The following is a 25742-nucleotide window of genomic DNA, read 5'->3' on the forward strand; positions in this document are numbered from 1 at the left end:
GCATGATAATCCACAACGCGCAGGGCCATGTGTTTACATACTTCCTGTTTACATATTTTCCTGGATCCTGATTGGTGTCGCTGCCACAGCCGCAAGGCACTGATTGGAGGGTCACAGACCATAATAGCATAGGCCTAGCGCAGATGAAAATGATTCAGATTACAGCGTTTGTTTGTTCAACAATATGAAACCTAGTCTTAGGTGTTTTAAAATTATGCTGAATTTATTTCCGATTATTCCAACGGCAGAATACAAGGCACAGGGAACTTTGAGGTGCGTAAACGCTATTTAGAGGTGCGTAAACGCTATTTCCTAAATTCCAGAGGTGCGTAAACGGCGTTTACGTGCGTTTACCCTCCACTACAGCCCTGTACACACCTCAGACACCCAGGTGCATGAGGTGATTACGTTAATGATCTGGGCCCAGTTTCCCGAAAGCATCGTTAGCCTAAGTGGATCGTGAAGAGCGTTGTACGAGCATCGTACAGTTTTCACACCGTTTCCCGAAAGCATCGTTGGTAACGAACGTCGTGAAAACGCTCGTAGCTAACGAGGACTCCAGAGTAACCCGTAGGATGCTAAGAGCATCGTTAGCCTATTATAGTCTCAGTGGCGTCCCCAGTGGACATTCCTAGTATTGGATGCGTTTTATTACAACACATCCAATACCACGGAACGCCCAGCTTGAGCCATTTCGCAACCAAAAACAGTGGGTACCGCCGATATATTACTCATAGACTACCGTTAGATTTAAACAGCAAAGATAGAGACATGTTCGAAGTCAACAACAACGTAATTTATTGCAGCAATTAAATTGCTGCAATAAAAATACAAAAAATACTAAAATACCAAAAATACTTTCGCAGCCGAAATATACCGATCAAACGCCACGTCACAAGGCATATAATAAAATCCAATGATTCCAATGCTCTTGTGTGGGAGGTCACTTTCGAGCTGCACTTGCTGTCTCCCTCTGATTTTAATTCAACCATCGTGGTTAAAATGTCCTCATATTGGCATATGAGGCATTGTTCCAGCGTCTTTCAATGCTGCCAGAATAAAACCTCTCCTCAAAAAAACAACTCTTAATACCACCGACATCCAGAACTACAGACCGGTATCTTTTCTTCCATTCCTGTCTAAAACACTGGAACGTGCCGTTGCTAACCAACTGTCCTATCTCTCATCTAACAACCTCCTTGGCCCTCACCAGTCAGGTTTCAAGAAGGCACACTCCACCGAGACGGCTCTCCTCGTGGTGACTGAGTCCCAACGTGCTGCCAGAGCCTTGTCCCTCTCATCGATTCTCATTCTCCTCGACCTGTCCGCAGCATTTGACACGGTTAACCACCAGATCCTTCTTGCCACTCTTGCCCGAACTTGGCATCGCTGAATCTGCTCTTTCCTTGTTCACATCCTACCTGGCGAACCGCACCTATCAAGTGACATGGAATGGCTCCTTGTCTAAACCTTGCACGCTTGAAACTGGTGTCCCTCAAGGCTCTGTACTTGGGCCTCTTCTGTTCTCCCTCTATACCGGATCTCTGGGCTCGGTAATTGCATCACGGCTTTTCCTATCACTGCTATGCTGACGACACTCAGCTATTTCTCTCTTTCCCCTCATCTGTAAAGCCCTGATTGCAACACGCATATCGGAATGTATGGCGGATGTCAGCACCTGGACAACTGCCCATCACCTGAGGCTTAACCTCAACAAAACTGAGCTCCTCCTAATCCTCACTCCTGGCTGGACTTCCTGCCTCTGCGATTAAACTTTTGCAGCGCATCCAGAATGCGGCGGCGCGCCTCGTGGTCAAACCTACCGAAGTTCTCCCATGTGACCCCCCTCTTCCGGGACCTCCACTGGCTCCCTGTAGGAGCTCGCATCAAATTTAAGACGATGGTACTGGCATACAAGGCAGTCGATGGAACTGCCCCTGCCTACCTCCAAGCATTGCTAAAGCCACACACCCCAGCTTGATCCCTCCGCTCAACTATCTTAGCTGGACGTCTGGTACCGCCATCGCTAAGAGCTAGCAAAGGCCGTTCAGCAAAGTCACAACTTTTCTCGGTTTTGGGACCTCAGTGGTGGAACGAGCTCCCTGCCGCTCTCAGGACCGCAGAGGACCACTATCTTCCGAAAAAGACTCAAGACTCACCTGTTCAGAGTCCACCTCGACACTGCATAGCCACCCTCCCCCTTCTGGCCACCATTGAACACTGTATTGTATTGTGTTGTATTGTAGTACTTAACTGTGTAGCAACTGCAGTAGCTGCTATCAGGGCTATAACACGGGGAATTGGTTAGCCTAGCGATTGTTGTACTTGCACTTGGTTCTATGAACATCCTTTCTGTACCGACAGCGATATATTGATGCACTTCTTATGACAAATGTACTTATTGTAAGTCGCTTTGGATGAAAGCGTCTGCTAAATGCCCTAAATGTAAATGTAAATATTGATCAATGACAGAAGACATAGGCTACTGTAGACATGAATCATGCTGAGACCAGCGGGTGTCGGATAATTTCTGCAGGTGTTTTTTGTTGCGATTGTTTGCATTAAGCACTGTAGGCGCTTCGGTGAGGCTGTGAGGAATTTCACTATTTATTGGACCGTGTCTGGACAGTAATGGATATCCCTGACCATAGTTAATCGCGTTTGTATTCTACACTCAGACGTGAACTCATTATTGCATTCTGGCGTCTTCATTCATAAAAAAATTGAAACATTTGGGATTATGCAATAATACAAATTATTCTAAAGAGGTCTAGACTCCGTGCGCAGCGCCGCCTTCTCCAGTGAACCAAGAAAGCCTGTGCCGTGATGACCGTGAGTTGACCCCCTCGGTTTTATGCCGGAAACTTGAGGTAAAAAGGTAAAATCGCCGGGCGTGGCAAGCTGCGACCGAAACGGCTTGGCAGCGAGAAAAGACTACATCTTCCTGCCCAACAATATAGGCAGGATCTAGACCAAGCTCTCCTAATCGGGTCAGCAATAGCCGTGTATCAATGCCTAGCCTCTGCGTTTGAATGATAATGAATGAATGAATTGTTGCATTTTTAATGTCTACAAATATTCTAGACTAGAGAGTGCGCGCCAATTGATGAACCTTATGCGGAATCAGATAGTCTTTGCTGCGCAAAGCATGTTTCAGAAATCAGCACCTAGTTATCACAGAAGTTATTTTAGATTCTTGTAATATGGAAGGGGGGAAAATGACTTTAAAAAATGTTTTAAAGAAAAAGTTTTGAGCCCAACAAAAGATCTTGAGTTTTAAAAAAGTTCTATCAACTAATATTATTTTCTTTGTATAATTACATTTTCTTCTTTAGACAAACTTGAAAGTTAGTTATACCAACTAAGATTTTTATATTTTACAAAACTCAAAAAAGTAGGGTTGTTAACTTAATATTTCAAATTAACGTTAATAACAATTAAAAAAAAAACATTTCAAAGAATGCAAAACAAGTTTAAAGTTCACTTTATTAAAAGTAATAACTTCCATTTCACATTTCTGAATGCCAGACAGCAATAGAACAAGCAACATGTAGCTAGTTCAGCAGCAGAGAATCGCTGTCTAAATGCAGCAAACCAAAGTGCAGAACAAGTTTGACACGATGGTCAAACTTGTTCTGCACGAGACGGAAGCCCAGGTTCAACGGTGACGCAACTCTCGTGCCTCATACACCGCACGAACCCGAGAGCTGCCTTTATTTAACACACACCCACAACACACAGCGCACCGCACACCCAACCAACGGTCATGCAAGTCTCGGTAACGGTGGCGGTGTCACGTTAAAATTGCACCGGGGGCGAAAATTGTACCGGGTACGTAATCAGTTGTCCGTTGCCAGGCAACGGACAACAGTTTGTTTGTGATTATATAACACATCATAATGAGCAGAAAGACAGTATCTGCTGCAGGCGGACCAGGTAATGCTCAAGCCCTGTCTTTTATGTTTGCTGACCCATTGTGCAGGAAATAAAACCGCTGCAACCAATGCTGAGCGTCCGAGTCCATGATTCAAGGAAAAAAGAGGTCTAGACACAACGCAGGTTACATATAGATATAACTATAGATATAACTATAGGTATAACTATAGATATAACTATAGTCATCACGTGTTACGAAGACTGAATGAGGAGCGGCTGTGGAGATAACCGATGAGAGGTTCTGAAGAGGAGCCACTTGAGTTGAACACTGAAGACGTTAGCCGGTCAGAGGGTCCACTTAAGGACTCAGTGTAAGGTTTACTGAAGGCCCTTAAGGACTTAGCGTAAGGGTCTAAGGAGCTGCGGCGAGCCGCCCCTCTTAGCCCAGCGGTGTTCTGAGTCCACTCAGGAGACCGTTTAAGGACACAGGACAGATGTCTAAGGCTGATCTATAATTACAGCCGCATTGAAACCAGCCAGACATTATCATTAACATTGGATTATTATGTACGTAATGCTTTCAACAAGAAATAACATAATGATTCTACAATTAATATTGAACACTAAGGGCCCTATCTTGCATCCGGCGCAATTTACTTTCTCACTGGCGCATGTGTCGTTGCTAGTTTGCAACTGGCGCAGAGCGTTCTTTTCCCTCCTGCGCAACGCGCCGGTAAATTAGGGAATGATCTTGCGCCCCAAGGGGCGGATCGGCGAAAGGAGGAGGCGTGTTCTGGCGCAAACTTTCCCTGGTGCTATTTTGCAGTTTCAGGAACCACTTGCGCCACAAACCAGGAAATACCTGGTTTAAAGTCAGTGGCGCGTTGTTCAGATGCTATTTTAAGGGCGCATGAATAATGTTGCATGTGCACCTCGCGCATACACTTTGCTTCTCTCATCTACCTAGCCACACATTCTTGGTAAATTATTTGGGAAAGAACAGTTGATACAGCGGTAATAAGTTGTACTTTAAATCAATGCATCTGAAAACACTGTACAGCGAACACATATTTTCTTGACACAGACATTGTGTACATGCCCATAACTTTTAGGATTGATGAGTATTTGATCGTGAGAAAACATTGTTTTAACACGAGTGAGTGTTAAAAAGAATGAATGAATGCGGGCGGGCGTGTGTGTATGTGTAAAAGAATTAATGAATGCCGGCGCGCGTGTGTGCCTCCATCTGTTTAAACACACACAAACTAAACACGTAAGGCATAATACAGTCCATGGCAATGTATATTAACGGGGAGACACATGCTTATTAGGAACACAAGTCGATAACGATAAGGCATACAATACTGATAAGAAACGATGTTTATAATGTATTGCGTATATCATTAAATAGAACCACAGTTACTGCATATCATATGTGTGTTAAGTTTTCTTTGCTGACATTTATTTGAGGACTCAGTATTTCTGAAGTTGTGGAAGAAAACCTTATTCCATGTGTGAATTAGGCCATATTATTTGGCTATAAACTGAGCCATTTGAAGTTTGAATTTCATGTGCATCTGTCTCATCGGAGACTGCAGACGCGCTGTCAAAATATCAACTTGTCAGATTCAAATGCGCTCATGGCTCTTACCCTGCGTTCACACCAAAAGATGCATTTGCTGTCCGAACGCGTTGACGCCGAAGTTTTGCGGCGCAGCAAATCAAGTTTTGCGGCGCAGCAAAGGTTTTGCTGCGCCGCAGTTTTGCGGCACGGCAAGTTTTGCCCGCGGTGCTTCTGAATTCATTCACAACCATGGCCGACATTACGAGCATTGCATGTCTTGACCTGTTGTGGAAGAGGGAGAGACGTCGGAATGCCCGTCGTTTATGGGTTCATGAGACCATTCGGAGCCTGGAAGGCTGGTGCTGCCTGGCACCCAACTGGGTTTTGTTTGGGGTTGTTTTCTAGCCCTTTAGCATACTCATAGTTTAGTTTCACTGTAAACACAACTACACTACAGAATGCTGATTTGTGGTTTTTTTCGAGTTACTAAATAAATGTAACGGTAGTGAACTCTAGGTCACTCCAAGGGAGTAACACTGATTGGCTGTTACGGCATGTCACTCAGTGGCAACGCCTCAGTGGCAACGCTGTTGAACGCTGATTGGCTGTCATCACGCGTTTGCTGCCGAAAAGTTGAAATATTTCAACTCGAGCAGCATTTGACGCGCGGCAAAATACGTGAACGCGCCCGCCGCCCGTGCCCGGCAGCGGACATGGGCATGCCGCGCTGCAAATCAGATTTTGCCGTGCCGAAAAATCAAATTTTGCTGCTGGTTTTCTCGGCAGCAAATGCTGTGGCAGCAAAGCAGCAACACGTCTCTACATTCACTTTGAATGGGATCGTGCCGCGCGTCAACTTTTTGCATCTTTTGGTGGGAACGCAGGGTTAAAGGGGATGGGAGCTGGCACTCTCATTGGTTTATTGCACGTCACGCCAAACAACACCTACGGGTAATTAGGCTACTTCAGACCAACCCTTTTTAGATTTGCGCCGGGCGCAAGAGTCATTTTTGCGCCGGTAAAATAATGACATCGCCATAGAACTGCCCACAATGCTACTTGCGCTTGGTGCTTCTCACTTGGTTTCAGACCATTAAAATAGGGCCCTAACTGTTTTAGCTTTATATTTGCCTTGTATAGGCTACTATTAAATAGCAATACAAATCTCAATAATTAATTGGTATGAATAGAAAGTTAATGTCAGTTTACAGTCACAAATGTTTTAAAATGTGGAGTATGCCTAACAACAACCAATAGCTTACGACAGCGGCCAATAGAAAGTCTCTACAGGTAAAACCCGTGTAGTAACATCTGGTTCTCAAACCCCATGAACCATCTCTCCACCACAGAAGGAGAGCTTCATCCGTCTGAGCGGAGAAGAACTCAAAATGGAGGCCGTGGTGTCCTCCACGACCATCTGTATGCTGCCAGGCCTGAGCAGCCGCTCATCAGTGGCTCATCAGCAAGGCAGCCGTCAGCCAGCGCCGTTTAACCCCGGCATCGCTCACCAGGCCCCCCCGAGTGCCAACATCTGCGGCCCCGTCGCCCCTCCGGCCCCCGGCAGGCTCTCATAGACTGAGGGAGGAGAGCAGATGGACGGGGCCACCTGAGACCTGGGTAGCAGGTAAGGGAGAGGCCAAGCTCCGGACCCTGCAGTCAACTTCAATCAGATCAAACTTTAACTTTAACTTTAATAGGATCACATTACAGTTCCAGCGGCGCTTTGCTCAAACGTGGCGGGTTCCAGAACACACCGCCTGACCGCGAGTCCACCACATCTCAGGTGAAGATCCCCTCCTGCTGCCTCAGAAAGCCCCCTCGCTACCTCCACCACCGGACTGGGTCCAGCCTCAACCCCCCAGTCTCCGGTGAAGACCCTCCACTGCTGCCTCAGACGCTCCCCTCGCTACCAGCATCACCTGACTGGGTCCAGCCTCATCCCCCAGAGAGACCCCAGCGAGCCCCCCAGTATCTGACCTGGAGGCAAGGTTAGCCCAGCACAGCAGCTCTAGACCAATCGTCTGCACCAGAGCCTCCTGACGGAGATACGCCCTTCACCCTCACCATAACTCTCACCCTCACCCTAACCTAACCTTCATCGTCACTCTCACCCTCACCCTAACCTAACCTTCATCGTCACCCTCACCCTAACCCCCTAACCCTCACCCTAACCCCCACCCTCACCCTCACCCCCACCCTCACCCTTACCCTCATCCTCACCCTAACCATCACCCTAACCCTAACCCTCACCCTGACACCACGGGCCTCCTTCATCTAACTGTGAGAGCCGTAAATTACAGCACGCTGATATCAACAGAGCTGGCTGCTTGGCATGCCAAACACACACACACACATGCACGCAAGCGAGCACACACACACACGCACGCACGCACGCATGCACGCACACACACACACACACAAACATACCAACACACACAGAGGCACAATTACAGAACAACACAAGAATCACACACACACACACACACACACACACACACACACACACACACACACACACACACAGACTAATGTGCATATTTCGAGTTTGTCTAAAGAATGTGTCAGCAGAAATAGAGAATAGGAAGATTACTTGAACGACTACACACTGAGACACAGGGGAGCAGATACACACAAACACTCATATACACACGCACATAAACAAACACTCACACACACACACACACACACACACACACACACACACACACACACACAATCATGCCGATAGCGGTAACACCTAACTAATCTTCATTTTATGAGTTCACACTCCTAAAGAATTTGTCAGCAGAAACACAAAATAGGAGCACAACAAATTCTAATAGACACTAACACACTGGCATTCAGACGCACACACACACACACACACACACACACACACACACACACACACACACACACACACACACACACATTCACTCACAATCAAGCTCAGCAGGAGAAGAGCTTATTGGGTCATGAATGCTGCTGCTAAAAATATGAAGAGCGTGAAAATCAGCCTCTAATTAGCTTGTATCTTGAGAGAGAGAGAGAGAGAGAGAGAGAGAGAGAGAGAGAGAGAGAGAGAGAGAGAGAGAGAGAGAGAGAGAGAGAGAGAGAGAGAGAGAGAGAGAGAGAGAGAGAGAGAGAGAGAGAGAGAGATGCTAGACACAAACTCGCACAGAAATATGAACAAACAAACTCACAAAAAATCTAAACCCACACACTCATACACACTAGGGCCCGACCGATATGGTTTTTTCAGGGCCGATACCGATACCGATATTTATGAAAATGGGAGGCCGATAACCGATATGTGCAACCGATAAATAGAAGAAAAAAATTCTCGAATAAATTAAAAATGGCACACACTGACTCGAACTTCCATTAAGTGTTTTTAATAGTAAACATTTTAAGTACAGGGAGCTGCCAACAGCATTTGTAAAATAAAGCCGAACTTAACTTAGAATAACTTAACATAGAATAAAACTGGGAAAAAATAAATAAATCAATGAATAAATAATCATCAATAAAAAATAAAATCACTCCCTGCTATGAGAACTGAGTAAAACCTGCTATGAGAAATGAGTAAAACATCACTGTACTTTGCAATGAACAATAGGCTGGTTTAATGCCCAAGCCTAATATTGCCAATTAAGTAAAAGAACATTATAGTGCAGGAAGCACAGCTGCTCGGCATGTTGCCCAGTGAGGCTTCTCCTGTTCTTCGAGTAGATCAGAGAGATCTCACTGAAGACTCTCTCACTGGGAACCGATGAGGGCGGTGCGCACAGAAACTTCCTGGCTTGTTTAGCCAGAAGCTTAAATCGTTGTTCATTCTGCTTCCACCACTGGAGTGGATCCCCCTTTCGGCGGTCAATGATTGGCTCCATGAGATACAACCTCACCTCCTCATCAAGCCCAGCATCTGAGGCCGATGCCTCTCCCGCATGTGGTCCTAGCAAAGAGCTGAAGATGGCATCTATCCGGCTGCCAGATGGTGCCTCATTTCTCCTCTGTTTTTTTCGGGCCTGTTGTTCTGCAGTGTATTCTTCTGCTTCGGCCTCTTGCGCCACATCAACCTCCTGTGCTGTTTCTTCATCATGTGCCTCCGCCGAGGCACTCTCTACTTCATCCTTGAGCCACTGCTTCGCCTTCTCTATTGTGTTGTCAGAGGAAAAGGCATTATCCTTGTAACGTGGATCTAGCAGACAGGCCAGAACAACATGCTTGGTTTCTTCAAGCTTTGCAAACCTCTTGATGAGGCTTTCCTTCATACCTTGCCGAAGAGTTTTGATCCCGGTTGTTCTGGGTCCTTCATCCTCCAGCAGCATCTTCAACACACCGACACATGGAATGATTGAGGACGCAGAGGAACTGCTGCTGCTCACCTCCAGCGTGACCTCCTCAATGGGAATCAGGGTCTCCACAAGATTAGCTACCAGGTCCCACTGGTGAGCACTTGGAGCAGCAAACCCCCCATACTCCCCAGAGTAGAGAGTTAATGCTCTTTTCTGCTCCAGTGCTCTCTGCAGCATGTGCAGTGTTGAGTTCCACCTGGTTGGAACTGCTTGTATGAACTGGTGGACTGGAAGGCCAAGTTCTTGCTGAATTGTTTTCAAACGGTCCTTGGCCAGGACAGAATGATGAAAATGTGTGACACAATGCTTCACTGAAGCAATTGTGTCAATCACTGCTCTCTGACAGGACAGGCCATCATTTACAACAAGCTGCAACTGGTGAGCAGTGCAGCTGAGGTCTGGTACTTCAGCAAGCCTCATGCCTTTCATCATATTGGCACCACTGTCACGAAGGACAAGGGCTATGCGCTCTTTGTCAATGTGCCATTCCTCAATCATTTGAAGGAATTTATCCTTGATGTACTGCCCTGTATGGGATCCTTCCATGACCGTCGTGTTCAAAACAACTTGCTTCCTCTCCCACTCATTGGTAATGAAGTGGCATGTCAGGCTCATTAGGGACTCTGTTGTTCCAGACCAGCAGTCTGTGGTAAACGCCAATGGGAACCCAGCATTCTCTGGTTGGATAAGGGTTTTTATCTTTTGCACAACCTTTGCATGGATTGCCGGTATCTTTTCAGTGCGGTAAAACTTCTCGCTTTTAAGTGCATATCTTGGATTAAGAGCAGCCACAAGGCGCTGAAAACCAACATCAGAGACAACGGAAAATGGCTGGTTGTCAGTAATTATCATTTCTGCAATAAGTTTATCTATTTGCTTAGACTTCTCATCTGAATTGGCCCACTGTTTTTGTCGCTGAAACAGGTCTGCCACTGTAGGCTGGTGTGATGGTGCTTTCTGAGATTCCATTTCGCGCTGCTCCTTCTTTGCCGCTTCATATAATTCTTTATGGTGACTTCTGAGATGGGACCATAGATTAGATGTGTTGGCCGTTTTAGCCACTGTAGCGCCAGTGCTGACCGAGACTTTGCATGCATTGCAAACTGCTTTGCCTACACCACCTGACTGGCTGTAGTAGTCCCACACTGCACTTTTGGCTCGTGTCTTTCCTGTTGGCACATCCATCTGCATTGGGGGAAAATAATGTGACACAAGTTAAATTGGGTAGCATAAGCAGTTGCAATCTAATACAGACATATTTAGAAAATAAATATTTGATACAAACTAAATCTATTTTCAGACATTGTAAAAAAAATAAATAATAATAATTGTACATATAAATTGTAAATAATTTATAGTATGTCTCTATATAAAAATAGTCAAAATCATATAGATAAGCCTGTATATTTCTGTAAATATACGGCACTAGTAGTTTACTTAAAGTAAAAAAAAAAAAATGCAAACTACAGCATGTATAACCACCTCCTGATTCAAGAGTTTATTTTACGTCTAGTGGCTGTGCTGGGCTGCTTGTCTGCCTCTGGGTGGCGAGGTGAAACGAAAGCATTTAGGTATAATGTTTTCACGTCACAAATAAAGGCGAATTACAAAGAAGTATTTGGATCATTGTACCTAGCGCACATCAAATGCCAGCACTTTGAGATCACACCAGGCGTGATTAAATGGTCAAAGGGCCTGGGAACGCACAATAAAGAAACTAATAGACTGAACGTACAATGTGCCTTTAGGGCCTGAGTCGCGTAGCGTAGTGTTCATGAAGTTGTTTACCTAACACCAAGTTAGTTAGCGCAAGCCTACCAGAGATGCTGTCGTATCTCTGTAGCTACTTGCTGCTAGCTACTGCTAGCCTGTCTGTCTACCCGTAACAAGATGTTACACCAGTTTGAAACGCAGCGACTGGCCAAAACTTAATTCTATTTAACTTAATTTGAGGGACATTGCGACCAATCACCGTTGGTTCTACCGTGCTGGGTAACTTGTTAGGGAACAAGGCTCTCACCAGAGTCGTAGATGGGAATGTATATAAGGCTCTGGCTGCAGATATACTCGACCCTCTATGCTGGCTCTTACTCAGGCAGGCTATTAAGTGGCTAACAGGCTATCAAGTAGCTAGCAGGCTCTAAATGGTTCGTCTCGGGAACAAACACAAACACGTTTTATTTGGTCTTCATTGACCATGGCTTTCAGTCCACCTTTCGTGTAGAACTACAGACACGTTCACGTTTCCATGTGGGGTTTTAACAATAACTGTAGTAGGACTATACACCATGTTGAGACTGCTCTATGGACAACCTTTTCAGTGAGGAGTATTCGCTGTCATTCTGGTTGTCCTTGCGTGAGCTAAGGTTTGTGTCGTTATTACACAGATCAAATGGATCGGTTTCACAAATTAATAAACACCTTGTGGTGCCGTGCTTCTGCAACGTTGGTGTGTTTGTGACATATTGCAGGGGATATTGCTTCGTATATGCTTACCTCGAAGGAAATGTGATTTCTCTGCTTTAAGTTGTATCCGCACGCAGCACCGTCCTTAGCCCCACGTGGCCGTCTAGAAACCGCTCACGAGTCACAGGGAGCGTGAAGGCACCCCGCCCCGCTTGCAGCCTTGCGTGTTGATTGGTTGTATTCCGTGTGCCAAACCAATCAGATGCTGTGACGGGCGGGGCAACTTGGCAAGGCTCATGAATTCCAAGTGGCAAGAGCGGAAGGCGCGTTCAGAACGAAACGGCTGCAAAATTGGTTGTGAAAATTATATGAACTTATCGGTGGGAATTTATGGAAAGTATGGCCGATACCGATATCCCTAAAATGTTAAATATCGGCCCGATATATCGGTGCGGCCGATAATCGGTCGGGCCCTAATACACACAAAAACATACACACACACACAAGCAAATGCACCCAGGACCAGTCGCACACACACAGTGCCCCCCCCATTGGGAGGGCTACTCACAGGGTGAAGTTCTCCTCCAGGTAGCAGCGGTTCCTCAGGAGCCCCGCCCACAGCTGCACCCCGATGATGCCGAAGATGAAGAAGACGAAGAAGCACAGCAGCAGCACGTTGCCCAGCATGGGGAGGGTGTCCAGCAGCAGGTTGACCAGGATACGCATGCCTGTAGACATACACACACACACACACACACACACACACACACACGCACACGCAACCACACACACATGCACACACACACACACACACACACACACACAGTCACACGCACGCATTCAGGCAGACACACATACACGCAAGCACGCACACACAAACACACACACACAGGCAGGCACACCCGCACGCACACACGCATGCAAAAACACACACACAAACACACAGGCAGACACACATATAGACAGGCACGCACACACACACACAAACACAAAAACAGAGGGATGAATAATAAAAGTTGTGTTAACAATAATAGTAATATTACAGCCTCCTAGAACGGGACACAATGTGGTTTGTTATGCTGTAGAGTGATAAATTCTGATGCTAATGGTCCATCTCCAGTAGGGCGTCATGGGCCGCGGGGTCCTATGTGTGTGTCCTTCAGGGTCAAAGTGAGAGGCTCTCTTCGCCCCCAAACTAACCCCAAGGCTGAACCTCTGACTGATGTTAGATATGAACCCACTAACCCCAGGGCTGAACCTCTGACTGGTGTTAGATATGAACCCACTAACACCAGGGCTGAACCTCTGACTGGTGTTAGATATGAACCCACTTACCCCAGGGCTGAACCTCTGACTGGTGTTAGATATGAACCCACTAACACCGGGGCTGAACCTCTGACTGGTGTTAGATATGAACCCACGAACCCCAGGGCTGAACCTCTGACTGGTGTTAGATATGAACCCACTAACCCCAGGGCTGAACCTCTGACTGGTGTTAGATATGAACCCACTAACACCAGGGCTGAACCTCTGACTGGTGTTAGATATGAACCCACTAACACCAGGGCTGAACCTCTGACAACTACACGCAGACACACACACACAGGACTCAGGGAGATGAACTGAGACCTGATTACAGTAACAGCAACAGTCTCGCTCATAAAGATGACCTCATCGAGCCCCACGCCCGGTCCCTCCCCCCTCCGAGCCGCTCGTTAGGTAAACATAATGACAGCTGATTGGACCGAGCGGGGAGGAGAAGGTGAGGCCAGCACAGCGGTGACATCACAGCATCAACAGACTCACACCTGGAATCATGTGTGTGTGTTTGTGTGCGTGCGTGTGTGTGTGGGTGTGTGCATGTTTGTGTTTGTGTGTGTGTGTGCGTGTGCTTGTGCGTGTGTTTGTTTGCGTTAATTAGTTTGTTTACTAATCATTGAGCTGTTATCCATTCACATGAGGTCCAGAAGACGAGGAGTAGAGGAAGCCCCCCAGCTGTGAGAGCAGGTCCCACCTCTTCGGCAGGCACCATGGATCTCCATCCAACAGCCTGTACATTACTGGAAACCACGGTCTCCCTGGCCAGTTTGGGGCAACCAGCAGGAGTCTGTGGTTCCCCTTCTGAGCTCTTTGTAGAGTTAACCCTATCAGTGGAAATGGCAGGAAGGCATAAAGGAGCTGATGTGGCCATGGATGTGCCAAGGCATCCAGTTCCATCGGACTCGTCTCTGACGGAGAGAACCAGAGAGGGCAATGTGTTGTGGACTCTGAAGCAATGAGGTCCACCTCTGCTCTGCCATATTTGGTCCATATTGCTTCTACTACCTCTGGGTGGAGTCGCCACTCCCCCGACGGAGGTCTCTAGCGTGAAAGAAAGTCTGCCACCGTGTTCTGTGGCACTGGAAGGTACATAGCCCTGAGGCTGGAAACGTAAGGGAGAGCCCATACAAGAAGTTGCTGTGCAACCTGTAATGAGCCGACCTTGTGCCCCCTTGGTGGTTCACATTATAGACAGCTGACTTGTTGTAGCATCGTACCAGGACATGTCTGCCCCTCAAATATGGCAGGAATTCGCGAAGCGCCAAATAAATAGCACGGAGCTCAAGCACATTTATGTGCTGTGTCCTGTGCTGCGCACTCCAGAGCCCTCTCACCGCTCTGTGCTGCCACACTGCCCCCCAGCAAGAGAGCGAAGCATCGGTCACCACTACCTCGCGGCGTGAGGGGATCGAACCCTGTGTGACACCTTTGGCAAGATATGCCCTGCATCTTTAGCGACACCCTGACCTTCCTGGATCTGTGCAACCTCGGATCTAAGTGGAGGCCATTGGTCCAAACTTGGAACGGCCGCAAGTGGAGGAGGCCCAGTGGCACTATTGACGTGACTGACGTCAGCATTCCCAAAAGCCTGAGAAAAAGGCTGTACCTTACCATCCTGTCCTCCTGAAAATGCAGGAGGGTCTGGAGTATGGCCTATACCCGCCGCGGAGACGGGAAGGCAAGCATTTGGACGGAGTCCAGGGTTATGCCAATGAACAGTACCTGTTGGCTGGGTATTAAACAACTTTTGCCATAGTTGACTGTAAGACCCAACCTTTCCGTGTGACCAAGGAGGGCTGTGGTGTCCTGCCCTGCCTGTTCCCGGATTGGAGTGCAAATAAGCCAATCATCCAGATAAGGAGGATTTGCATTCTGGTGGCTTGCATTGGTGCAAGCGCTGCCCGCATGTACCTTGTGAAGATCCGTGGGGCTAGGGATAACCCAAATGGGAGGACCCTCTACTTGTAGGCCCACCCTTCGAATGCAAAGTGCAGGTATGGCCTGTGATGTGGTGATATCGGGACGTGAAAATAGGCATCCTTTAAATCTATTGATGTGAACCAGCTTTGCCGTGCAACGAGCACTTCCGCTGTCTTTAGCATGTGAAAGGGCAATACTTTCAGAAAACTGTTCAGCACTCGTAAGTCCAGTATAGGGCGAAACCTTTTTTTTGGAACAAAAAAATACACTGAGTAAAACCCACCTTGCTGTGTCTGAGGATCTACGAACTCGATGGCCTTCTTCTCCAGGAGGGTGGTTACCTCCTGGCTGAGGGCCTGTCGCCTTGTGGGATCGCTGACTGTAGTCAGTCTGATCCCCCTGAAAACTGGGGGCCGGCATCGGAATTGGAGATTGTACCACTGGGAAAGCGTGGCCACCATCCAAGGGTCTGTAGTGCAACTTCCCCAGCAGATGAGGTGCTGCTGGGTGAAGCGCCCGACGCCCGGCCCTGAGCCGTCAGTACCTGCCCCCACGTCCACATGGGGGCCTGGGGGGGGAAACCCCGACCCCTTGATCCCTCTGTGCCTGGGGTGCTGGCCTGGCTCTACCAAGCACTCTGGTCATGTAGGCAAACGCCTGCAAAGACGTGTCACTTAGACTCTGCACTGAAGTATCTGCACTGGATGATTGCACGGACTGAGACATGGCCAGTATCAAATGTGACAAGGAGTTCCTGATACGTCCTATACGTGCCCCTGTGTCATAGCACTTTATTAATAGGTCATCAGTGATGCAACACTGTGGCCTGGGACAGCGAGCATTCGGCCTCAACACCTCCTCTGGTGCCACAATCAGGGAGGCAATGGTCGGCTCCACGGCTGCCATTTGGTCAAGTCCATGCTTGCTGGCATTCTGCATAGAAGCCAAGGCCCTGCTCTCACTAGTGTGAGGAGATAGAGATCTTTGGTCTGGCCAGCATCTGTGAAGCTCCTCAATATATGCGTGGAGGGAGGCACAGAAAAAGTTTTTTCTTTTGGTTCAGAACGCAACAACGCGACGGGGCGACAAGATCCCATACAAAGTGAATGCAAAGACGCGTATCGGGTGAATTTTTCGCGAGAGAAAAGCGGCGACAAGTTTTGATTTGTCGCGCCACCCTTTCGGTGTGCACAGGCGAGCGCGTTCACGAGGATTTGTGCCACGACAAATTTGCTCGAGCTGAAATATTTCAACTTTGACGCGAATTTCGCGTGATGACAGCCAATCAGCGTTCAACTGTCAAACTCAGTGCAGTGCAGTCCGGAGTGAACTGCAGCATGGAGGAGAAAGTGATTGTTGCCGTTTGCGACTCCCGGAGCTCTATATATAATAGTATATAATATAATATAATTGTATACATAATATCACGGCCAACAGCTCTGTGCGCCTCCGGATGGCCGTAGTGGCGGGAGCTCTCATAGGGATTGGGCTTCTCGGGGTTCGTTTACCGGCGTTGCTAAGGTTTCCGGTTTTGTGCGTTCCAACGGTTTATTAGGTAGGCCCATGACCCATCTAATAAATCTCTGTCTAATCAATACTTCATTTTGTTTACGTCAGTTGAATTTTGTTACAAGTTGAATGCAAATGGAATCGGAATCATGAAATTCTTATCAATTCCCATCCCTAGTGGGGAGCGTACCCGTACCACTGGTTCTCTTCCAGGCGGGGGAAGCTCACCTTCACCCTGAGGTCCTTCCACCTAGGCTAGTCTTGCCACTTTCAGCCCATGTGGCATGAAACTGCAATTCATACACTGATCGTCGGACAGCCCCTCCCTCAGGTGGACCACAGAGGTGAATCCACTGTTTCTGGAGAAACATCTCCAAGCTGCTTCTGAGTCCCCTGTTTCCACAGGAAACCTCTCACCGGCTCCGGATAAAAGCGTCTGCTAAATTAATATTGCTAAACCATCAAGTATTACAGAATTAGTTGTGTTGTTTAACATTAGTGATTTGGTTAAGTCATATAGTTTAAACACGCGAGCGAAGGAGCGTGGTGTAATGTATATCTAATGTTTTTATAATGTGTGTTCCAGCTAATGGGACTGCAGTGAGGCTTTTCTCCTAATGTGCAGCAGCAACACTTGGAGGGCTTTAGGACCCTTGGGCTCCACATGTGTTTACTCCCAGAGGACGCTGCCATTAGAGAGCGTTAAATTAGAACTAGAGAGAGAGAGAGAGAGAGAATTTAATCAATGCATATTAATGTATAGAGAATTTGGATACAAAGCTGGTTCACTCTCCCTCTCTCCCTCCCTCCCTCCCTCTCCCTCTCTCTCTCTCTCTCTCCCAATAATATATCACTCTTCTGTTGTGTTTCATTGTCTCTCAGGGTGTTGCCACCCCCCTACAGGTCATCTACTGTCCAGGTTCAACCCCCCCCCCCACACACACCAACACGTCTGACTGTTTTTAAAATACATAACACCAATTTTGGTTAGACTTTGCAAAAATACACCATTCTGGCAGACACAAATAAATTGTGTGAACACACACACAGATGCACACACACAAAAACACACAAAGACACAAACATGCACACACAGACAAACACGCAGTCCCGGTCTATTATCTGCCATTCTGCTGGAAGGCTCCAAATGGAACAGTGCGGGGGTCGGGGAGAGGTGTGCTCCCTGCGTGTTGCACAACAAAGCAGGGAACCGGGAACAGATAACTGCAGCACACGTTTCCCTGGCGTGTAATGGCTTTGCACAGAGGGTAATGAAGAGGCCAAGACCCAGCCAGGAGTATAACCGTTCTATTCTACTTACTGAGCAGGCTCCACAGACTGTCTGTGGACCCTCTATCGGTGACTATCAGTCAGTCCACAGACTGTGGACCCTCTATCGGCGACTATCATTCACCAATAGAGGGTCCACTGACTGTCTGTGGAGCCTCTATCGTGACTATCAGTCACCGATAGAGGCTGAACGTTGACACCTGGAGTCGGACGTCACAGTTTCACTGGTGATTTGTTGCTTTTAAAAGGATACCTCTTCAAATCAGAGGCATTTATTTAAACGTTAAACTCATGTTTCACTCTAAGCAGCTAGACATACACACACATACACATACACACGGATGCAAACGCACGCACACGCATATGCACACACAAACATGTGTACCAGGGATGGAAATTAACACCCGCCACCCGCCATTTGCGGGTGGATTTGTATGGTGGCGGGTGAATTGTGTCACTTCACCCGCCACTGTGTCGGGTAATACTTTCCAGTAAGGTCCGCCTCTTTTGACTATATAATATACCGGTAACAGGGCTCTCGTCTCACGCATTCGGCGTTTGACACACGCAATTCAACCCATGCACACGCCACACTTCGTATTTCTCACGCAGAGAAATTACCAGGATAGCGCTCACCAATTTGGGACGCTATTAAACAGTGTTACAGGTAGGAACCAAATGGGTTTCCCGTACGTAGGGTAACCAGACGTCGTCTTTTGCCCGGACATGCCCTCTTTTTGAGACACTTTTAAAAAATGTGTGGCGGAATTTAAAAATCGTCCGGGATTTTATTAAAGCCTCATACATGTTCTCATTGTATTTGCGTTGCGTTTCTTTGGGTCGTTCGCAAACTAGTTATGCTACGCCCTCCCCGACTCAGTTCTGTTCGCTTTGCATTGGTGGAAGTGAGTAGGGGGCGTGGTTAAGTAGAGCCTTCAGATTGGACGGTTTGACTTACGCAGTTACCGTCGTGTATTTATTTTTTTACCATTATTGTTTTATAGGGACAAACATTAACAAATTTCTCCCACAGGGGATTGATAACGTTCTATCTATTGAACAGAAAGCAACACTTGGTCATACTTTACATATTTTATCACAGCATTGGCCTACTGAATGCCACAGATATATTTCCAGCATTGGACTGAATGCCACATAAATATATAATTATGTTTTTGCACGTTTGCAACGTTTAAAAGTTCAGGGTATAAAGTTCAAGTATATGCCTCTACTAGCCAATAGGCCAATAGCCTTTTGAGGCAATGTTTTTTCTGAATATTAGTGTTAAGGGCCAATAATGCTTACTATCATACGTTAGTTACCATGTCTGTGGACACATTTGTATTCAGGCACTAATTAGATTGACTTATGATGGTGTAGCCATGCATGTTGTTTTATTTTTAACATTTCAATTTGTTTAAAATGTACGCATATATTAAAAAATATATAGCGCATAAAAAGTGGCTGGTAAAAAAGATGAGTGGCTGGTAGATTTTTAAATCTACCTGCCACAGTGGCTGGTGGGCAAAAAAGTTAATTTCCATCTCTGATGTGTGTACATACAAACACATGGGTGTACATACACACCAACACACACACACAGACTGCACTAAGTGCCTGAGTTACCCCTCAGCGAGGCGTCTCCTCCATCAGGTCACATCATCACGCGTTCAGACACCTCCCAGAGACCCGCTTCACAGGCCAATCACAGCACTTAACACCTCACCCCATTAGCGTTAATATTTAACGAGTTCACCGGCGGCGACAGATCCCGCTCAAATATTCATTCACCGCTTTAACCGGAACAACGGGAGGAAGAGGAAGAGGAGAATAACTCTTTAAGTTCAGTTCATTAAGGACATGGAGGAAGAGTAAGAAGAACTCCTTAAGTTAATAAGAACTCCTTAAGTTCAGTTTATTAACGACAGGGAGGAAGAGAAAGAAGAACTTCTTAAGTTAAAAAAACTCCTTAAGTCCAGTTCATTAACGACAGGGACGAGGAGTAAGAAGAACTTCTTAAGTTAAGAAGAACTCCTTAAGTTCAGTTCATTAGCGACAGGGAGGAAGAGTAAGAAGAACTCCTCAAGGCTCTGACGAGCGGTTCATTCAGTTCACCCTGTCCGAGCCGCTCAACCATCTCTCCGTTCACTGCTTGCTCTGACGCGAGGCTGTGAGGCTTTGATGAAGTGAACCGGGTTTGAGGGATGGAGGGTTTGAGGGTTCAGTCAATGAGTCAGGGTTAGTATCAGTACTATACTTAGTATTATTGTAACTAAGAGTAGAATTGATGTTATTTGTAATGCTAACCCTGTTACTTGACCATGCTATATTATTGCATGAAATAAATAGGCAACGATATTAAATACATCATTGCAAAGAAACTCGATATATGAACGCATACAATGCAGCAGTAGGGATTACAGTAAGAACTGGTATCAGAACACGTTTCTGAAATATAAAAATAAAGGATAAGACACCCAGCCGATCAGAGCGGCTGTTTCTGGAGAAACCAATGAGCCGCTGGCGCCTGGCGAGCCACCAGGAGTGGGGAGGTGGAGGTCGATCTGAACCTCTCTGATCGGGCAAATTGGTGTTCACAGTGATTAGCAGAGCCTGTGGGGTTGCGCGGGACGTGGAAATCAATAGATGGTGCCGGAGTTTGGGCAGAGAGCAGAGGTATTGTGTGGAGGACCGTGTGTCCAGGCTTTACAAACAGGAAGCACTGCTCAGGCCCTTCTCTACGACCGACAGGCTCTGGGAAAAGGTCTGGTGTCACATTTATAATAAAACCGTCTAAAGGACACAGAGACGAATGACATTGAACTCCTGACAGGAAAGACAGGGTTAGAGCCTCCATTACAGAGAGAACAGTGTGTGTTCGAGTCCAAAGCGGTCTTGGCACTGTGAGGGTGTTAAGATGGTCGGGTCTATTGTAGCAAGAATTCTTGATAGATAGTATGACTACAGGGTATCGTAGGTAGTATAAAATATGCCTATAGGGTATTTTTGCCAGTATTCTAGATATATAGTATGACTACAGGGTATTGTGGCCAATATTTTAGATATAATGTATGACTACAGGGTATATCGTAGGTATATAGTATGACTATAGGGTATTGTAGCCATTATTCTATATGTATAGTATACCTGTAGGGGAATGTAGCCAGTATTCTAGATATATATTATGACTATAGGGTATAGTAGCCATTATTCTAGATATATAGTATGACTATAGGATATTGTAGGCAGCATTCTAGATATAGGATATAAGTATAGGGTATCGTTGCCAGTATTCTAGATATAAAGTGTGACTAGGTTATTGTAGGCAGCATTCTAGATATATAATATGACCATAGGGTATCATAGCCAGTATTCTAGAGAGAGGGTAGGACTATAGGGCATTGTAGGCAGTATTCTAGAGAGAGGGTAGGATTACAGGGTAATGTAGCCAGTATTCTAGATATATAGTATGACAACAGGGTATCGTAGGTAGTATATCGTATGACTATAGGGTATTGTAGCCATTATTCTATATATATAGTACGCCTATAGGGTATTGTAGCCAGTATTCTAGATATATAGTATGACAACAGGGTATCGTAGGTAGTATATCGTATGACTATAGGGTATTGTAGCCATTATTCTATATATATAGTATGCCTATAGGGTATTGTAGCCAGTATTCTAGATATATAGTATGACTACAGGATATTCTAGCCAATATTATAGATATATAGTACGACTACAGCGTATCATAGTTAGTATATAGTATGACTATAGGGTATTGTAGCCATTATTCTCTATATATAGTATGCCTATAGGGTAGCCAGTATTCTAGATATATAGTATGACTATAGGGTAATAAAGCCAGTATTCTAGATATAAAGTATGACTATAGGGTATAGTAGCCATTATTCTAGATATATATTATGACTATAGGATATTGTAGGCAGTATTCTAGATATAGGATATAACTATAGGGTATCCTAGCCAGTATTCTAGATATATAGTGTGAGATTATAGGGTATTGTAGGTAGCATTCTAGATATATAGTATGACTATAGGGTATAATAGCCAGTATTCTAGAGAGAGGGTAGGACTATAGGGCATTGTAGGCAGTATTCTAGAGAGGGTAGGATTATAGGGTAATGCAGCCAGTATTCTAGAGATACAGTATAGTATGACTACAGGGCATCGTAGGTAGTATATCGTATGACTATAGGGTATTGTAGCCATTATTGTATATATATAGTATGCCTATAGGGTATTGTAGCCAGCATTCTAGGTATATAGTATAACTACAGGGTATTGTAGCCATTATTCTATACATATATTATGCCTATAGGGTATTGTAGCCAGTATTCTATAGTATGACTACAGGGTATTGTAGCCATTATTCTATACATATATTATGCCTATAGGGTATTGTAGCCAGTATTCTATAGTATGACTTCAGGGTATCGTAGGTAGTATATAGTATGACTATATACTAGAAAATTATATTTATCATAGAATATAGGCTACAGTCAGCAGCAGTCTGACTGGTATGTGAGATGGATATCGCGAATATTTTTGGATGGTGCCTGTGATTTATGATTTTTGCGCATTTAGACTACTGTGTAAATTAAGGGCAAATACCGATAACTAGGTTTATTGTAAGGTATCGACACGTCCACAAAAATAGACTAGGCCCAATAACACTGCCGGAACGTTAAGAACTAGCGTTATTTTACGCTCCGAACCGGTTCAGGAACGATATGTTGGTGGCGGAACGCAAGAACGAAAACGTTAAATATACCGGTTCCGTTTGGAGCGGAACGATTGAAAAATAAGTTCGTTTCAAGCCCTGTTCTAGATATATAGCATGACTATAGGGCATTGTAGGCAGTATTCTAGATATAGGATATAACAATAGGGTACCGTAACCAGTATTCTAGATATTTAGTGGGACTATAGGGTATTGTAGACAGTACTCTAGATAGTATATAACTATAGGGTATTGTAGCCAGTAGTCTAGATATATAGTGTGAGATTATAGGGTATTGTAGGCAGAATTCTAGATATATAGTATGACTATAGGGTATAATAGCCAGTATTCTAGAGAGAGGGTAGGACTATAGGGCATGGTAGGCAGTATTCTAGAGAGAGGGTAGGATTATATGGTAATGTAGCCAGTATTCTAGATATATAGTACGACTTCAGGGTATCGTAGGTGGTATATAGTATGACTATAGGGTATTGTTCTCATTATTCTCTCTATATATATATATATGTATATATATAGTATGCCTATAGGGTATTGTAGCCAGTATTATAGATATATAGTATGACTACAGGGTATTGTAGCCAATATTCTAGATATATAGTACGACTACAGGGTATCGTAGGTAGTATATAGTATAACTATTGTAGCCAGTATTCTAGATATATAGTATGACTACAGGGTAAACTAGAACTTCAAGCAGTTATGCAGGGGTCCAAGAAATGTGCATTTCGCCGGCACAACGCAAGCATGTGTTCAAAACGCTACCGTGAACCTGTGGATAGAAAGGTTTTGACTGTGGGAGGTTTGGTGTGGGTGATATATCCCCAAACGCGTTTTCAGAACATTCCTTTGGCCAGTTAGGAGATGAACAATTTCCTCGTTTATGGCGGCCCCTAATGGCGAAATTTTGTAGAAGATATACAATTTCCTCGTTTATTGCGCCCCCTAAAGACGAAATTTTCCGAAATTTTTATCGAACGACATTAAGGTTAGCACCAACATGTGTGTAAAATGTGGACTCGATCCGATGTCTAATTTTGGATTTTCTTGGATTTTTCATTTTCCACGTCTTATTTAGCTAATAAACCAATATTCAAAACGCTACCGTTTCGTCATCGACGGTCGAGTCGTGTGCGTCTGAAGATGTCGTGTGCAAAGTTTGGTGTTGATCGGACAAGAAATGTGGGAGGAGTAGGGAAAAGGCAGTTTAGCGGTTTTCGCGATTTTGCGAAAAAAAAAAAAAGAATACAGATGCAAATGGGCGTGGCCTATGCCAAAATATGCAGCAGACTCCAGTGTACTGTTGGTATAACGTTTTGGATTGTGGGAGGTTCGGTGTGGGAGTTATAGCCCCAAACGCGTCTTTCCTTGGTATAGCGCCACCTAGTGACCGGCGTGTCTGGATTTTGTCATCTGAGTAGCGGTGCCGGACCTGGATCTAGTAATGCAATTGGCGTGTCTGCACAATTTACGGTTTGGGCTGTGGTACCACTTCTAGGGGCATTATTCTATATATATAGTATGCCTATAGGGTATTGTAGCCAGTATTCTAGATATATAGTACGACTACAGGATATCGTTGGTAGTATATAGTATAACTATTGTAGCCAGTATTCTATATATATAGTATGACTATAGGGTATTGTAGCCATTATTCTATATATATAGTATGCCTATAGGGTATTTTAGCCAGTATTCTAGATATATAGTACGACTACAGGATATCGTTGGTAGTATATAGTATGCCTATAGGGTATTGGAGCCAGTATTCTATAGTATGACTACATGGTATAGTAGCCGATATTCTAGATATATAGTAGAACTACAGGGTATCGTAGGTAGAATATAGTATGACTATAGGGTATTGTAGCCATTATTCTATATCTATAGTATGCCTATAGGGTATTTTAGCCAGTATTCTGGATAGATAGTATGACTAGGGTAATGTAGCCAGTATTCTAGATATATAGCATGACTATAGGGCATTGTAGGCAGTATTCTAGATATAGGATATAACTATAGGGTATCATAGTCAGTATTCTAGATATATAGTGTGACTATAGGTTATTGTAGATAGTATGTAACTATAGGTTATTGAAGCCAGTAGTCTAGATATATAGTGTGAGACTAGGGTATTGTAGGAAGCATTCTAGATATATAGTATGACTATAGGGTATCATAGCGAGTATTCTCGAGAGAGGGTAGGACTATAGGGCATTGTAGGCAGTATTCTAGAGAGAGGGTAGGATTATAGGGTAATGTAGCCAGTATTCTAGATATATAGTAGGACTTCAGGGTATTGTAGGTAGTATATAGTATGACCATAGGGTATTGTAGCTATTATTCTATATATATAGTATGCCTATACAGGGTAGTGAGCCAGTATTATAGATATATAGTATGACTACTGCTGAGTTCTTCAAGGAAAGTGGTAAAATCCAGGATAGCTTTTAAGAGACTTTATTTGTTATAAAGTATTTCGGTATGGTAAACTACGGAGCAAAAGGAGGTGGAAGCGTGTCTTGCACGTGCTGAGCGTCTCCTAGCTGATCAAAAACATTAACCCTATGTCTAATAGCTGCCGAGAAGATTCTGATGAGCCCTCACTCGATGTAGGCTGTTATGGTCTGGAAGGATTCGGCGGAGCCGGTGTGACGTATTACCCTCGGCTTCCTCACTTGTCTGTGGTGCTGCCTTCTGTGGATGGAGCAGCTATTGCAGCCTTCAGTAAGGTCCTGCTCCCCTTGTGGCTATG

General features: G+C 45.2%; 2 protein-coding genes across 2 annotated transcripts in view; both read right to left on the reverse strand.

Moving 5' to 3' along the window:
* Positions 1–25742, reverse strand: part of LOC130402081 (voltage-dependent T-type calcium channel subunit alpha-1I-like) — a 281069-nt gene that overhangs the window by 179800 nt on the left and 75527 nt on the right. The window contains exon 5 of the mRNA XM_056606183.1: positions 12752–12911. Within this exon, the coding sequence (XP_056462158.1) occupies positions 12752–12911 (160 nt within the window). The remainder of the gene's footprint in view (positions 1–12751; positions 12912–25742) is intronic.
* LOC130376011 (zinc finger BED domain-containing protein 4-like) lies at positions 8689–12655 on the reverse strand. Its single transcript, XM_056583201.1, has 2 exons — positions 12274–12655; positions 8689–10962 (listed from the first exon to the last, which is right to left on the reverse strand). Exon 2 carries the CDS (start codon positions 10960–10962, stop codon positions 9058–9060), a length of 1905 nt encoding a protein of 634 aa, XP_056439176.1. The 5' UTR covers positions 12274–12655; the 3' UTR covers positions 8689–9057.

The sequence above is a fragment of the Gadus chalcogrammus genome, chromosome 2 (assembly GCF_026213295.1).
Source record: "Gadus chalcogrammus isolate NIFS_2021 chromosome 2, NIFS_Gcha_1.0, whole genome shotgun sequence".
Classification (NCBI taxonomy): Eukaryota; Metazoa; Chordata; class Actinopteri; order Gadiformes; family Gadidae; genus Gadus; species Gadus chalcogrammus.

Excerpts from the sequence above, each read along its gene's own strand:
- LOC130376011 (XM_056583201.1), bottom strand. The coding sequence starts at position 10,962 with ATGGATGTGCCAACAGGAAAGACACGAGCCAAAAGTGCAGTGTGGGAC.